Source organism: Cervus elaphus, chromosome 25 (assembly GCF_910594005.1).
Source record: "Cervus elaphus chromosome 25, mCerEla1.1, whole genome shotgun sequence".
NCBI lineage: Eukaryota > Metazoa > Chordata > Mammalia > Artiodactyla > Cervidae > Cervus > Cervus elaphus.
Genome location: NC_057839.1, coordinates 40457935 through 40475848, shown reverse-complemented (window position 1 = coordinate 40475848; position 17914 = coordinate 40457935). Strand labels below are relative to the sequence as shown.

Genomic DNA, 17914 nt, shown 5'->3' with positions numbered 1-17914 from the left:
GCTATAGTCACCATCTGCAGTAATTTTGGAGCCCAAAAAATAAAGTCTGTCACTGTTTTCATTGTTTTCCCACTATTTGCCATGAAGTGATGGGACCGGATGCCATGATCTTCGTTTTTTGAATGTTACGTTTAAAGCCAACTTTGTCACTTTCCTCTTTCACTTTCTTCAAGAGGCTCTTTAGTTCTTCTTCACTTTCTGCCATAGGGGTGGTGTCATCTGTGTATCTGAGGTTATTGATATTTCTCCCGGCAATCTTGGTTCCAGCTTGTACTTCATCCAGCTTGGCATTCCCTGTAATGTACTCTGCCTATAAGTTAAATAACTTGGAAGAATAGTGAGCATTCAATCCACAGGTCTGAGATTGAGAAAGAAATGCTGGTATGACTATGGAGCTTTCCAGGTTTGGAGGCAGCAATGAGGAAACAGAAAGACTCATGGCAGGCAGGGCTTGAGAAAGTGAGTGGCTGCCCCACAGAGGGCCTCAGGAAGCCACATCTCGGGACAGAGACTGGTTTCCATTTAAGTGAAACATTGAAGTGTGTTCTGTAAAGACTCAGTACATGGCATGGTTGTTTCAGTAAAAGGTTTCAGTGACATTGGGTGATGACTCATCCACATAATTATCATCTTTCATAAATGGTGCACTAACTGAAGTATTGCTCTTATACAACCAGGTGGCTGCTGAAATTCATCAGAGGCTCATGGAAGAAGAAAAAGAAAACCAGCCAGCAGACACAAAAGAAAAACCTCCTCAGGCGGCTGCAAATAAAAAAGTGAAAAAGGAGCCTCCACCACTGCCGCCGCAACCCAAGAAAAAAAAAGAGGACAAAAAAGGAAAAGGTATTCACAGCTTTAGCATTCAGAACCGTGGATGCTTAACCTCTCCTTGGTGGAAAATAAGCACTTAACAGGCACATGAGCCTCTGAGCTACTAGAATGCTGTTCATTAGGTTTTATTTAGAGACTTGGGCTTCTGTAAGTTCGAATGTTAGTTGGCAAACATTCTCCATGCCAGCCCCTTCTAAGTTGTCTATCCACATAACCAAGTGTATTTACAGTGAAATAAATGTCAAAGACAGTTTAAAACATGTGAAAAGAACCCCAAGATGACCCTGTGCAATCTGAAAAGTATGTGCAAGAGGACTGGCAGTAGCTGCCTTAATCAAGAGAGGGTTACAAGCAACAGGTGGTAGCTTAGTCACTCAGTTGTGTCCAACATTTTTGCGACCCCATGGACCATCGTAGCCCACCAGGCTCCTCTGTCCATGGAATTTACCAGGCAAGAATATTGGAGTGGATTGCCATTTCCTTCTCCAGGGGATCTTCCCAACCCAGGGATGGAACCAGCATCTCTTGCATCTCCTGTATTGCAGGCGATTCTTTACTGCTGAGCCACCAAGGAAGCCCAAAAGCTAATTCTGTGTGTGTAAATTTCAGGCTTGAAGTGGAAGTGAGAAAGTGTTAGTCACTCAGTCATGCCCGACTCTTGTGACCATATGGACTGTAACCCGATAGGCTCCTCTGTCATGGGATTCTCCAAGCAAGAATACTGAAGTGGGTTGCCATGCCCTTAGGTTTAATTCAGATCTCAGGTTTAACTTAATCTCCTGGAGGCCTCCTCCTGTCTAAAACTCTTTAAGATAGAGTAAAAAGAGGAAAGAAAACTTAAGTTCGGAGACACCTCCAATAACTTTGGGGATGAGCTCCACCACAGATATACTCTGCCCTCTGAATGTTCCCGCTTGTACATTTCTGAAGTGACTTGAGGCAAGAGAGGAAGAGAGGGAAGCATATGAGCAGAAGTCCCTCCACTGATTGGTTGCTCCTGATGTGTTTGTTAGGTCCCCACCATGCAGAACACAATTAAGATGGGTCCGAGGGACACAATGGCAAACTTACATAAAAAGTCAGAACCGTGGTCCCTGCCCTGACAGAACTGTAGTCTAAGCCAGAGACAGACATGTGTCCAACCATTATTCTTTATGCAGAAGTACAGGTCCCTGGGGTCGCCATGGGGTTGCAAAGAGTCAGACATGACTGAGTAACTGAACTGAACTGAACAGGTCCCTGGAGAGCAGTCACCTCACTTCATCTGAGGCAGTAGGAAGTGCTTCCTGGGTGGAGTCCATCGAGGTATCTAGGGTGGGAGTTGCAACAAAACCCTGAGGATGGGAGAGGCGTGAGGTGATAGCCCCTGGAGCAGAGGAAAGAGTGGCATTACAATTAAGAACTTGTGACCCTCATTTGTCTCAAATGGTGAACATAACAGAAATAATCAGCATTTGAAGGAAATGATTCAATTTACTTTAATGGAATGTTGGGTCCAATTTCCTAATTTTACAGATGCTAATACAGAAACCCAGAGAGATTAAGGGCTCTTTCATCTGTAACTTATACTTACATTCCACTACTGCAAATAAGATGCAACACATCTAATTACGATTTCTTTGTTAATATTTGTCTTCTTCCCAAAATTTGAACCCCTTGAGGTCAGACCTTCAAGAAAGATTTATTGAACTAAGTAGAATTGTATAACCTGGGCTTGCAGCTAGAATCACACTGCCATTTCTTATGGGTACATTCTCAGGCAAACACTGACAAATCCTTATTTTCTAATTCTCATAGACTATCTCTGAAGTACTTGTAGTTAAGTACTAGTTAAAAAATAATGAAGTAAGTGGGGCAGTCCTAAGATGGTGGAGGAACAGGACGGGGAAACCAGTTTCTCCCCTTGAAATTCATCGAAAGATCATTTGAATGCTGAGCAAATTCCACAAAACAACTTCTGAACGCTGGCAGAGGACACCAGACAACCTGAAAGGCAGCCCATTGTCTTCGAAATGTTTTATCATCGGTGTAGTGTAGATGGAGACGTCTTGAGGCTACTGTAAGAATAACACTGATGGGCATCTAGGTTGCTTCCATGTCCTGGCAGTTATAAACAGTGCTGCGATGAACATTGGGGTACACGTGTCTCTTTCAGATCTAGTTTCCTCGGTGTGTATGCCCAGGAGTGGGATTGCTGGGTCATATGGCACTTCTATTTCCAGTTTTTTAAGGAATCTCCACACTGTTCTCCATAGTGGCTGTACTAGTTTGCATTCCCACCAACAGTGGAAGAGGGTTCCCTTTTCTCCACACCCTCTCCAGCATTTATTGCTTGTAGACTTTTGGATAGGAGCCATCCTGACTGGCGTGTAATGGTACCTCGTTGTGGTTTTGATTTGCATTTCTCTGATAATGAGTGATGTTGAGCATCTTTTCATGTGTTTGTTAGCCATCTGTATGTCTTCTTTGGAGAAATGTCTGTTTAGTTCTTTGGCCCATTTTTTGACTGGGTCATTTATTTTTCTGGAATTGAGCTGCAGGAGTTGCTTGTATATTTTTGAGATTAATCCTTTGTCTGTTGCTTCATTTGCTATTATTTTCTCCCATTCTGAGGGCTGTCTTTTCACCTTGCTTATAGTTTCCTTTGTTGTGCAAAAGTTTCTAAGTTTAATTAGGTCCCATTTGTGTATTTTTGCTTTTATTTCCAATATTCTGGGAGGTGGGTCATAGAGGATCCTGCTGTGATTTATGTCGGAGAGTGTTTTGCCTATGTTCTCCTCTAGGAGTTTTATAGTTTCTGGTCTTACATTTAGATCTTTATTCCATTTTGAGTTTATTTTTGTGTATGATGTTAGAAGGTGTTCTAGCTTCATTCTTTTACAAGTGGTTGACCAGTTTTCCCAGCACCACTTGTTAAAGAGGTTGTCTTTTTTCCATTGTATATCCTTGCCTCCTTTGTCAAAGATAAGGTGTCCATAGGTATGTGGATTTATCTCTAGGCTTTCAATTCTGTTCCACTGACCTATATTTCTGTCTTTGTGCCAGTACCATACTGTCTTGATGACTTTGGCTTTGTAGTATAGTCTGAAGTCAGGCAGGTTGATTCCTCCAGTTCCATTCTTCTTTCTCAAGATTGCTTTGGCTATTCAAGGTTTTTTGTATTTCCATACAAATTGTGAAATTATTTGCTCTAGTTCTGTGAAGAATACCATTGGTAGCCTGATAGGGATTGCATTGAATCTATAGATTGCTTTGGGTAGTATAGCCATTTTCACAATATTGAGTCTTCCAATCCATGAACACAGTATATTTCTCCATCTATTTATGTCCTCTTTGATTTCTTTCATCAGTGTTTTATAGTTTTCTATATATATGTCTTTTGTTTCTTTAGGTAGATATACTCCTAAGTATTTTATTCTTTTCATTGCAATGGTGAATGGGATTGTTTCCTTAATTTTTCTTTCTGTTTTCTCATTGTTAGCATATAGGAATGCAAGGAATTTCTGTGTGTTAACTTTATATCCTGCAACATTACTATATTCATTGATTAGCTGTAGTAATTTTCTGGTAGAGTCTTTAGGGTTTTCTATGTAGAGGATCGTGTCGTCTACAAACAGTGAGAGTTTTACTTCTTCTTTTCCTATCTGGATTCCTTTTATTTCTTTTTCTACTCTGATTGCTCTGGCTAAAACTTCCAAAACTATGTTGAATACTAGTGGTGAGAGTGGACACCCTTGTCTTATTCCTGACTTCAAGGGAAATGCTTTCAATTTTTCACCATTGGGGATAATGTTTTCTGTGGGTTTGTCATATATAGCTTTTATTATGTTGAGATATGTTCCTTCTATGCCTGCTTTCTGGAGGGTTTTTATCATAAATGGATGTTGTATTTTGTCAAAGGCTTTTTCTGCATCTATTGAGATAATCATATAGTTTTTATCTTTCAATTTGTTAATGTGGTGTATTACATTGATTGATTTGTGGATATTAAAGAATCCTTGCATTCCTGGGATAAAGCCCACTTGGTCATGATGTATGATTTTTTTAATATGTTGTTGGATTCTGTTTGCTAGAATCTTGTTAAGGATTTTTGCATCTATGTTCATCAGTGATATTGGCCTGTAGTTTTCTTTTTTTGTGGCATCCTTGTCTGGTTTTGCTATTAGGGTGATGGTGGCCTCATAGAATGAGTTTGGAAGTTTGCCTTCTTCTGCAATTTTCTGGAAGAGTTTGAGTAAGATAGGTGTTAGGCAACCTAAATGCCCATCAGCAGATGAATGGATAAGGAAGCTGTGTTACATATACACCATGGAATATTACTCAGCCATTAAAAAGAATTCATTTGAATCAGTTCTAATGAGATGGATGAAACTGGAGCCCATTATACAGAGTGAAGTAAGCCAGAAAGATAAAGACCAATACAGTATACTAATGCATATATATGGAATTTAAAAAGATGGTATGATAACCCAATATGCAAAACAGAAAAAGAAACACAGATGTACAGAACAGACTTTGGGACTCTGTGGGAGAAGGCGAGGGTGGGATGTTCTGAGAGAATAGCATTGAAACAAGTATACTATCAAGGGTGAAACAGACCACCAACCCAGGTTGGATGCATGAGACAGGTGCTCAGGGCTGGTGCACTGGAAAGACCCAAAGGGATGGGATGGGGAGGGAGGCAGGAGGGGGGATCGGGATGGGGAACACATGTAAATCCATGGCTGATTCATGTCAATGTATGACAAAAACCACTACAATATTGTAAAGTAATTAACCTCCAACTAATAAAAAAAAAAAAAAAAGAATAACACTGAAAAGCAGAGGCAGGAAGCTTAAATCCAAAACTTGGAAACACCAGAAAACTCCTGACTCCAGGGAACATTAATCAATAAGAGCTCATTCAAAAGCCTCCATCCTACACTGAAACCAACCTCCACTCAAGAGCCAACAAGTTTCAGAGCAAGACATACCAAGCTAATTCTCCAACAATGCAGGAACATAACCCTAAACATTAAAATACAGGCAGCAAAATGTCACACCAAACCCATAGACACCTCAAAACTCACTACTGGACACTTCATTGCACTCCAGAGAGAAGGGATCCAGCTCCACCTACCAGAACACCAATGCCAGCTTCCCTAACCAGAAAACCTTGACAAGCCACTCGTCCAACCCCACCCACAGGGAGGAACCTCCACAATAAAGAGGAACCACAAACTTCCAGCATACAGAAAGGCCACCCCAAACACAGCAATCTAAACAACATGAAAAAGCAGAAAAATATTCAGCAGGTAAAGGAACATGATAAATGCCCACCAAACCAAACAAAAGAGGAAGAGATAGGGAGTCTACCTGAAAAAGAATTCAAAATAATGATAGTAAAAATGATCCAAAATCTTGAAAACAAAATGGAGTTACAGATAAATAGTCTGCAGACAAGGATTGAGAAGATGCAAGAAATGTTTAAGACGGACCTAGAAGAAATAAAAGAGTCAATCAATAATGAATAACACAATAACTGAGATCAAAAACACTCTGGAGGGAACCAACAGTAGAATAACTGAGGCAGAAGATAGGATAAGTGAGATGAAAGATAGAATGATGGAAATAAATGAAGCAGAGAGGAAAAAAGAAACAAGAATTAAAAGAAATGAGGACAACCTCAGAGACCTCTAGGACAATGTCAAACACCCCAATGTTCGAATCATAGGAGTCCCAGAAGAAGAAGGCAAAAAGAAAGGCCATGAGAACACACTTGAGGAGATAATAGTTGAAAACTTCCCTAAAATGGGGAAGGAAATAGCCACCCAAGTCCAAGAAACCCAGAGAGTCCCAAACAGGGACAAACCCAAGGCAAAATAACCCAAGACACATATTAATCAAATTAATGAAGTTCAAACACAAAGAACAAATATTAAAAGCAGCAAGGGAAAAACAACAAATAACACACAAGGGCATTCCCATAAGGATAACAGCTGATCTTTCAATAGAAACTCTTCAGGCCACAAGGGAATGGCAGGACATACTTAAAGTGATGAAGAGAAAAATCTACAACTCAGATTACTGTACCCAGCAAGGATCTCATTCAAATATGAAGGAGAAATCAAAAGTTTTACAGACAAGCAAAAGCTGAGAGAATTCAGCACCACCAAACCAGCTCTTCAACAAATGCTAAAGGATCTTCTCTAGACAAGAAATACAGAAAAGGTGTATAAACTGAAACCCAAAACAACAAAGTAAATGGCAACGGGATCATACTTATCAATAATTACCTTAGGTGTAAATGGATTGAATGCCCCAACCAAAAGACAAAGACTGGCTGAATGGATACAAAAACAAGACCCCTATATATGCTGTCTACAAGAGACCCACCTCTAACAAGGGACACATACAGACTGAAAGTGAAGGTGTGGAAAAAGATATTTCACACAAATGGAGACCAAAAGAAAGCAGGCGGAGCAATACTCATATCAGATAATATAGATTTTTAAATAAAGGCTGTGAAAAGAGACAAAGAAGGACACTACATAATGATCAAAGGATCAATCCAAGAAGAAGATATAACAATTATAAATATATATGCACCCAACATAGGAGCACCAAAATGTGTAAGGCAAATGCTAACAATTATGAAAGGGGAAATTAACAGTAACACAATAATACTGGGAGACTTTAATACTCCACTCACACCTATGGATAGATCAGCTAAACAGAAAATTAGCAAGGAAACACGAACTTTAAATGATACAGTGGACCAGTTAGACCTAATTTATATCTATAGGACATTTCACTGCAAAACAATGAATTTCACCTTTCTCTCAAGTGCACACGGAACCTTCTCCAGGATAGATCACATCCTGGGCCATAAATCAGGCCTTGGTAAGTTCAAAAAAATTGAAATCATTCCAAGTATCTTTTCTGATCACACTATGGTAAGATTAGATGTCAACTACAGAAAAAAACTATTAAATATACAAACATATAGAGGCTAAGCAACATGCTTCTGAATAACCAACAAATCACAGAAGAAATCAAAATATGCGTAGAAATGAATGAAAATGAAAACACAACAACCCAACACCTATGGGATTCAGTAAAAGCAGTGCTAAGGGGAAGGTTCATAGCAATACAAGCTTACCTTAAGAAACAAGAGAAAAATCAAATAAATAACCTAACCCTACACCTAAAACAACTAGAAAAAGAAGAAATGAAGAACCCCAGGGTTGGTAGAAGGAAAGAAATCATAAAAATTAGGGCAGAAATAAATGAAAAAGAAACAAAGGCGACCATAGCAAAAATCAGCAAAGCTAAAAGCTGATTCTTTGAAAAGATAAATAAAATAAATAAACCATTAGCCAGACACATCAAGAAAAAAAAGGGAAAAGAATCAAATCAACAAAATTAGAAATGAAAATGGAGAAATCACAACAGACAACACAGAAACACAAAGGATCATAAGAGACTACTATCAGCAACTATATGCCAATGAAATGGACAACCTGGAAGAAATGGGCAAATTCTTAGAAAAGTATAACTTTCCAAAACTGAACCAGGAAGAAATAGAAAATCATAATAGATCCATCACAACACAGAAATCAAAACTGTAATCAGAAATCTTCCAGCAAACAAAAGCCCAGGACCAGACAGCTTCACAGCTGAATTCTACCAAAAATTTAGAGAAAAGTTAACACCTATCCTACTCAAACTCTTCCAGAAAACTACAGAGGAAGGTAAACTTCCAAACTCATTCTATGAGGCCACCATCACCCTAACTAATACCAAAACCAGACAAAGATGCTACAAAAAAAGAAAACTGCAGGCCAATATCACTGATGAACATAGATGCAAAAATCCTTAACAAGATTCTAGCAAACAGAATCCAACAACATATTAAAAAGATCATGCATCATGACCAAGTGGGCTTTATCCCAGGAATGCAAGGATTCTTTAATATCCACAAATCAATCAGTGTAATACACCACATTAACAAATTGAAAGATAAAAACTATATGATTATCTCAATAGATGCAGAGAAAGCCTTTGACATAATTCAACATCCATTTATGATAAAAAGCCTCCAGAAAGCAGGCATAGAAGGAACATACCTCAGCATAATAAAAGCCATATATGATAAACCCACAGCAATCATTATCCTCAAAGGTGAAAAATAGAAAACATTTCCCCTAAAGTCAGGAACAAGACAAGGGTGCCCACTCTCACCACTATTTTCAACACAGTTTTGGAAGATTTAGCCACAGCAATCAGAGCAGAAAAAGAAATAAAAGGAATCCAGATTGGAAAATAAGAAGTAAATCTCTCACTGTTTGCAGATGACATGATCCTCTATATAGAAAACCCTAAAGACTCCAACACAAAATTTCTAGAGCTCATCAATGAATATAGTAAAGTTGCAGGATATAAAGTTAACAAACAGAAATCCCTTGCATTCCTATATGCTAACAATGAGAAAACAGAAAGAAAAATTAAGGAAACAATCCCATTCACCATTGCAATGAAAAGAATAAAATACTTAGTAATAAATCTACCTAAAGAAACAAAAGACATATATATGGAAAACTATAAAACACTGATGAAAGAAATCAGATGATACAAATAGATGGAGAAATATACCATGTTCATGGATCGGAAGAATCAATATAGTGAAAATGAGTATACTACCCAAAGCAAGCTATAGATTCAATGCAATCCCTATTAAGCTACCAATGGTATTCTTCACAGAACTAGAGCAAATAATTTCACAATTTGTATGGAAATACAAAAAACCTTGAATAGCCAAAGCAATCTTGAGAAAGAAGAATGGAACTGAAGGAATCAACCTGCCTGACTTCAGGCTATACTACAAAGCCACAGTCATCAAGACAGTATGGTGCTGGCACAAAGACAGAAATATAGATCAATGAAACAAAATAGAAAGTGCAGAGATAAATCCACACACCTATGGACACCTTATCTTTGACAAAGGAGGCAAGGATATACAATGGAGAAAAGACAACCTCTTTAACAAGTGGTGCTGGGAAAACTGGTCAACCACTTGTAAAAGAATGAAGCTAGAACACTTTCTAACACCATACACAAAAATAAACTCAAAATGGATTAAAGATCTAAATGTAAAACCAGAAACTATAAAACTCCTAGAGGAGAACATAGGCAAAACACTCTCCGACATAAATCACAGCAGGATCCTCTATGACCCACCTACCACAGTAATAGAAGTAAAAGCAAAAATAAACAAATGGGACCTAGTTAAACTTAAAAGCTTTTGCACAACAAAGAAAACTATAAGAAAGGTGAAAAGACAGCCTTCAGAATGGGAGAAAATAATAACAAACTAAGCAACTGACAAAGAATTAATCTCAAAAATATACAAGCAGCTCCTGCAGTTCAATTCCAGAAAAATAAATGCCCCAATCAAAAAATGGGCCAAAGAACTAAACAGACATTTCTCCAAAGACATACAGATAGCTAACAAACACATGAAAAGAGGCTCAACATCACTCATTATCAGAGAAATGCAAATCAAAACCACAATGAGGTACCATCTCACGCCAGTCAGAATGGCTGCTATCAAAAAGTCTACAAACAATAAATGCTGGAGAGTGTTCCCACTGTTGGTGGGAATGCAACCTAGTACACTCACTATGGAGAACAGTGTGGAGATTCCTTAAAAAACTGGAAATAGAACTGACATATGACCCAGCAATCCCACTGCTGGGCATACACATGGAGGAAACCGGAATTGAAAGAGACAGTGTTCATCTCAGCACTGTTTACAATAGCTAGGACATGGAAGCAACCTAGATGTCCATCGGCAGATAATGGATAAGAAAGCTGTGGTACATATGCACATATTATTCAGCCATTAAAAAGAATGCATTTGTATCAGTTCTAATGAGGTGGATGATACTGGAGTCTACTATACAGAGTGAAGTAAGTCAGAAAGAAAAACACCAATACAGTATGCTAATGCATATATATGGAATTTAGAAAGATGGTAATGATGACCCTCTATGCGAGATAGCAAAAGAGACACAGATGTAAAGTACAGTCTTTTGGACTCTGTGGGAGACAGCAAGGGTGGGATGATTTGAGAGAATAGCACTGAAACATGTATATTATCATATGTGGAACAGATCACCAGTCCAGGTTTGATGCATGAGACAGGGTGCTCAGGGCTGGTGCACTGGGATGACCCTGAGGGATGGGATGGGGAGGGAGGTGGGGGGGGGGGTTTCAGGATGGGGAACACATGTACACCCATGGCTTATTCATGTCATTGTATGGCAAAAAAACACTACAATATTGTAAAGTAATTAGCCTCCAGTTAAAATAAATAAATTAATTTTTAAAAAATGAAGTGAATTACAGATTGTTGACCATAGGTTACATTTCCACTGTATCTGCATGAGGCTGTTCTCTGGTCTTTCTTGATGAGGACCTGGGGAACACTGACCAGTGCAAATATCCTTTGAAGACTGTTGTTTCTCCAGGTGGCCAGCACAGTCTTGGGGTTTGCTAATTTCTGTCCCCAAACTCTAAATTGCACCCTCTTTGGAGTCTGTGACCTTGTCCACACTGGCCACATATCTCATTTTTCCATGATGCTACATGAATGGGGCATTTTTATATGTGTCCAGCCAGATACCACATGGAGAATTCTCAAGGAAGGATTATTAATGTTTCATCGCTCACACTGTCTGGCCCGGGGTCTCTCTTTCCCAAATCACTAGACATGTATAGCTCTACACACTCCACTTTGTGTGCATTTTGTCCAAGTCCCTGTGTGTGTACTTTCCCATTAGCAGATAACTCAGTGTGATTCATTACCCTTTCAGGTAAATCCCCACCTATGGCAGAAGCTGCTCCTGTAGTAGTGCCGGCAGAAGAGACTGAGGAAGTGGAAGTAAAAAATGAACTGAAGCTCAAAATAAAGGAAGAGCATCTTGCCGCCCTGCAATTTGAAGGTAGCAATTGGAAAGAACTAAGATGATATTTTGAGTAGAAGATAGACCAGCAGGCAAGCAGCCCTTGGCTGGCTTTGTGTCTGTGAGGCACAAGCAAACTGACTGAAAGGCATAACGTTCAGTTGGCTGTTTTCATGCGACCATATGAAGACTAGATCTGACTGTTGTATGATTGTCTGCTGGGATCTCAAAAAGGGAGTTTGGGAAGAGGTTAGAAGAGCATCAGCAGTAATTAAAATCTCAAAGTAAAAAAAAAAAACAAACAGAAGCAATATTTTAGAGTTGGTGTGCTCTTATAGGCTGAAAGAAGGCTTAAGGCTATGCTTCTATAATATAATAAGAATAATTTAGGCATCTCATTAGGCAAGTAAACCCTGACTAAAGGTCAACCAGTCCTGAAAGGGAGCTCTTGGGAGCAGACCCCATGGAAGAGTTAGTGATGGATCAATAACATTCAAGGGCCTCGTTCTCAATGGAGAGCGACAACTTTGTATGACGTAATCTCCTCCTGGCTCTTCCAGGTGTCTTAAAATACAATTCAAAACAAAATTTGAAAAGATCAAGAAATTGAACCAAAGTATCCTCATTGGGAAGAAGCCATGGTCAATATACTAAATGTCAAATCTGTAAAAATGCAGCGTTGGATATGCTGGGACCCATTAACTACTCAGTGATGATTAGCTACTAAAGATACTTTCCATCCCTTGATTCTCTCCTTTTCTCCCCTCTCTTCATCCTCCTACCACCTGGTTTCTTATTTCCAAGAGTAAAATCTGAAGGATGTTGAACACGGAAAGTCAAGATACATGCTTGTCCCATTGCCTGTTCCCACATCTGCTTTCAGTAGCTAAGTATTCCTTGAGTTCATTCCATACGTGGTTCCTAGTGTGGCTGAATTCACACATTTACACAGTAAAGGTTTTCTGAGTTTCTACTATATGCCAGTCCTACAGTAGGTGAGAAAAAGATACACATATATACACAAACACAAAGCATCAAAAGAAAAAAAAAATACAGAGGAACAGAACTGCAAATGATCACTTATAATATGTTGTGATATTGGAGCCCGGTGGACAGGACAAAGGGCACAAGCAGGACGTCAAGAAAATCTTCTGAGCAATTGAATTCATGCTTGAGCTGAACGAGAAGAATGTTAGAAGTATATGCAGGGGACGATGGGGGCACAGACTGGGGAGGGGAGCTAGGTGACCCACCGATGGGGAGTAGCTGTGGAGTCTGAGGCACATTCTGGAAACGAGGGATCTGGGAGGTGGAGGGTCATGCAGGCCCTGCTCAGAAAGTTCCATTTCCTGTATGGCAACTGGGAGCTAGTAAAGAATTCTGGGCAGAAAGTGCCCGGAAGCACGTGTGCAGGTGAGACAGGTCACTCTGGGGTGGGTGGATTTGGGTTTGAGGTGAGGAAGGGAACTTGGAGAAAGCAGGATGGAGGTGGTTGCTGTAGTGGAGGCGAGACATAAATCAGTGTCACAACGTGGCAATGGAAAAAAGCAAAGAAGAAAGATTGGACAGATATTTTAGAGGGAAATCACAGACCTCACTGTGTGCCCAGAGTATCAACGGGCCCTGGGACCATGGGCTTCACCTTCCTCTCACCTGTGCTGAAGAACATGGTGTCATCTTCCCAAGGTTCTAAGAAGAGAGATCAAGAGACTTAGTTAGCCTCCCCTTTTTTGAAATTCAGAAATTATCTATTTCTGTTTTCCCATTCCAGTTTATCAAATGGTATATGACAAAGTGCAATTATATGTAAAATTGAATTATAATTTTGGTTTAAGTAAACTGTCAAACGACTCTACCACATGCTATTTTGTTTCCAAGGTGGATAGGTTATTGATTATCCATGTTGGTATATCAAAGATGTGCCAAACGTTCCACAAACTAAAGCATAATTGGTTCAAAATTGAATTTGGTTCATCAGAAGGTTCATGCCACATAATACATTAAAAACATCTTTATTTCTCTTTTTTAAATAGAGATAGCTACACAGTTCCGACTTGAACTGATAAAGGTAAAGGCATTGGCTTTCCTGGAAGAGTTAGTAATAAAGGCGGTCGATGTATATAGACTCATGGAAAAGTGGCTCGGTGAGAGGTACTTGAATGAAATGGCCAGGTAAAGAACTGCATGACATTTTAAGTATTTTGAATATTTACTTTGCTAATCCCTGAAGACCACAATTGACCAAAAAAATGTTAAATGTTTACAAATGTGAATTACATTTATAAATAGAATTTTGACCTTTTAGGAAATCACCTATACACTGGTGTTGCTTCTTTTTAACCACAGTTAAGTCATGTATCCAAGGGCACTACTGCACATTATTTATGATAGCTTGGTTTTCCCACTGCTCCATGAGGACCTCAGTGTACGAGGTAAGCATATAAGCAATTTAAAATTATTCTTTAGACATGATATAATGTTTCATATCTTTCTAATGTCAGGCTTCTTATTAGTCAGGGCCAGTGAGCAGGAGATGGAGAAGGCATTTACAGAAATGCTTTCCCCATTAGGCTGATTCTCTTGTGACAGCCAGTTTACTTTTCTGTTAGATTCTAAAAGCTTTCTAGATCCTCATTTCTAGTGAGGAACAGAACTGTAGTCTAGAGCAGAAACAGACCTGTGACCGATCATTGTTCTTTATGGGGAGGTATAGGTCCTTAGAGAACATCTCATCCTCTTAATTCTCCCCTGGAAGGTGTAAGAAAGCAGCTCAGCAGAGCAGAAATGCCCTCAACAGTCAGGAGACCAAGAGATGGGGACTCTCTCCTTGTCCACAAATTACAGCATGCCTAATCACTTCCGACCCCACAAGCCTCATCTTTAATAGAAAACACTCCAACCAGGTTCTTCTAGAGGTTTCTGCTAGATTCTGGGCCACACCACAGTTTGCAATAAACATTTACTGATAAGTTGGAAGTCACGGCATACCTAAGAACAGCAAGTGTTCTTAGAAGCAACATGGGCCAGCTAGAAGATGGTTGTTATGGTTAGTTTTCTCCAGTTCTTGCCTCATTGTGAAAGTTCTGTTGTAAAATCCTCAGCTTCATTGTTTGTATCTAAGTTGTTGCTCTCTCTCTCTCACACACACACACACACACATGTACACACACGCACGCACACACATACCGCTCAGCCTGGTCACCTCATTGCCATAATGCTTAAAATAATTAGACAGTTACTCATAGAACAGTGATGTACAGTCCTGATCTCTGCCTGCCACTTACAAATGAAAGTGTACCTTCTTTATTCTTAGGGTTCACAGCGCCCATCCTTGTGGTCACTAAGTGTAAATGCTTATTTTTATCAGAAGGATACATATTTCTCAGATGGATTGTGTGTGTATGTCTCTCTCTGAAACCTGAATATGGCCACAAGAAATGAAAACCTGGTACTCTTCAGCTATGCTCTTGGTTTTGGTTCTTGCAAAAATCCTCCAGTGACAAGAAAAAATGAATAGGTAGAACTTCTGGATCTCTTTCAACTTCGAATCCCACTTTTCATTCTGGCATTTCTCCTTACCCTACCCTCCTTTTGAGGTTACTCTTCATAACCTTCCACTAGATGGCACACTTATTTTGATATCCTGGTTCTGGCTGGGTCTCTGCATGCATTTGGTGTCCCTCCTCACCCAGTGCCCCTTCTCTGCCCCAACCTACAAACACCATCAAGCAGATGGTGAACTATATCAGTTCAGTTCAGTTCAGTCGTTCAGTCGTGTCCAACTCTTTGCAACCCCATGAATCGCAGCACGCCAGGCCTTCCTGTCCATCACCAACTCCTGGAGTTTACTCAAACTCATGTCCATCGAGTCGGTGATGTCATCCAGCCATCTCATCCTCTGTCATCTCCTTCTCCTCCTGCCCCCAATCCCTCCCAGCATCAGGGTCTTTTGCAATGAGTCAATTCTTCGCATGAGGTGACCAAAGTATTGGAGTTTCAGCTTCAACATCAGTCCTTCCAATGAACACCCAGGACTGATCTCCTTTAGGATGGACTGGTTGGATCTCCTTGCAGTCCAAGGGACTCTCAAGAGTCTTCTCCAACACCACAGTTCAAAAGCATCAATTCTTCGGCACTCTGCTTTCTTTACAGTCCAACTCTCACATCCATACATGACTACTGGAAATACCATAGCCTTGACTAGACGGACCTTTGTTGGCAAAGTAATGTCTCTGTTTTTTAATATGCTATCTAGGTTGGTCATAACTTTCCTTCCAAGGAGTAAGTGTCTTTTAATTTCATGGCTGCAATCACCATCTGCAGTGATTTTGGAGCCCAAAAAAGTAAAGTCTGACGCTGCTTCCACTGTATGGGCACTCACAAATATAGGGTGCTGGAATTAAATTCAAGATTGTCTCTTGAAAGAAAATGACTAATATGATTTTTTTGTTTGTTTGCTTCTAATATACAAATATTTTGGTATTCCTGAGTTATATAAAAGCAGATTAAATATGCACTTTTCTGCCATGTTCAATCTTTATTGTAAGATATAAGATTCTTTCTGTATTACAGTGATATTTTAGTTATTGTATAAAACTTCTCTGGCCTTTAAAGTAGCCTTTAGTTAGACTTATAACTATAATCCCTAGGAAAGCCTAAATCCATGCTCTATGTGATTTCACATTAATAACCATAAGGTATGGAGTTATGTGTTTTGGGCTCCCTTGCAAAGATGAGGAAATTGGAGAGCTTAAGTCACTAACTCAAGGACCCAGGGCTGGAGACAGTGTACAATGAGAGCTCAGCTTCCAGGGCTCTTTCCAGCACACCACAGTCACTCCAGACCTGCTTATACCATGTGATTTAGCTGGGAACCACTATTCACCAGGCTTCCCAGGTGACTCAGTGTTAAAGAATCCGCCTGCAATGCAGGAGATGTGGGTTCAATCCCTAGGTCAGAAAGATTCCCTGGAGAAGGTAATGGCAACCCATGTCAGTATTCTTGCCTGGAGAATCCCATGGACAGAGGAGCCTGGTGGGCTACAGTTCATGGTGTCACAAAAGAGTCAGACACAACTAAACAATACCAACAACGTTATTCTCCATAAACATAGGAAAGCAATTTCAATGGGCTGTCTCATCAGAGTCCAATCGGTCAAATGGGTCTTAGATAATATCAAACTCCTTGATATAAAGTTGGAGAAAAGCCATTTTTCTTGAAATCCATTATCAACTTTAATTCATTTTACATATACAACTTGCCCTGATTCCAAATAAATGCGTTATACTAATAGTCATATTTTATAGGTTTTTCTGTCATATAACCTTATTCTGGCCCATATTTAGAATGAAATATATCTCTTGACATAATCTTGCCTAATACCAATAAAATCATTTTAGTGGAGTCTCTTTTTGTTCAGTTTTTTATAAAATGTGAAACTATTAGCCCTGTAATGAGCATGTATTTTATTTCTAATCTATGTTTATTTATTTTTACTGCCTTTGTACAAATGGACTTGAGGATAAATTAGAATTTTTAAACATGCAGATTGAATTTTCTAACTTAGCTATATTTTCTAATGTGTTAACTCTGTGTATGTCTAAGAAGAAAACACTATTAATCTGATAGTATTTTCAATGGGGATAACCCTATTCACGTTTCCACTTTCAGTGTGGAAAAACTAACTGGGGTAGCTCGCTATCACATTGAAACATCAACCAAAATTCAGAATGAACTTTATTTAGACCAAGAAGACTTCTTCATTAATGGCGATATCAAAGTCTTTCCAGATCCACCTCCTCCGGTACGCCCTCCACCTGTGGAAAAGGAGGAAAACAGCACTCTGACCATCAAGCAGCTTGACAGCCTCCGGGATCAGTTCTTAGATATAGCACCCAAAGGTAAGAAAAGTGATTATTGTGAAAAGAGGACAAAAAAAAAAAAAAAAAAGATTGAGGTTAACCAGGAAGGCAATCACCTGTCCACAAGTAAAACAGCCTTCTGGGGTCATGTGGTGCTGAAACGAGCCCTTGCTTCATTCTAGTTTATCTAGTATTTGCTTCATACAACATAGATCTGAATTAAACAGAGCAAAACAGTGTCTAACACTTTGGCAGTACGGCGACCCTCACCCCTG

The 17914-nt window shown here is 39.5% G+C and overlaps 1 protein-coding gene across 6 annotated transcripts in view; it reads left to right on the top strand.

The window, feature by feature from the left end:
- Positions 1–17914, top strand: part of SPEF2 (sperm flagellar 2) — a 187736-nt gene that overhangs the window by 128022 nt on the left and 41800 nt on the right. For all 6 annotated transcript variants that reach the window (XR_006337807.1, XM_043887575.1, XM_043887577.1 and 3 more), the window contains 4 exons: positions 678–843; positions 11688–11816; positions 13811–13949; positions 17449–17678. Coding sequence is in view for 5 of the 6 variants with exons in the window: in XM_043887575.1 (XP_043743510.1) it covers positions 678–843; positions 11688–11816; positions 13811–13949; positions 17449–17678 (664 nt within the window). In the remaining variant the exon portion in view is untranslated. The remainder of the gene's footprint in view (positions 1–677; positions 844–11687; positions 11817–13810; positions 13950–17448; positions 17679–17914) is intronic.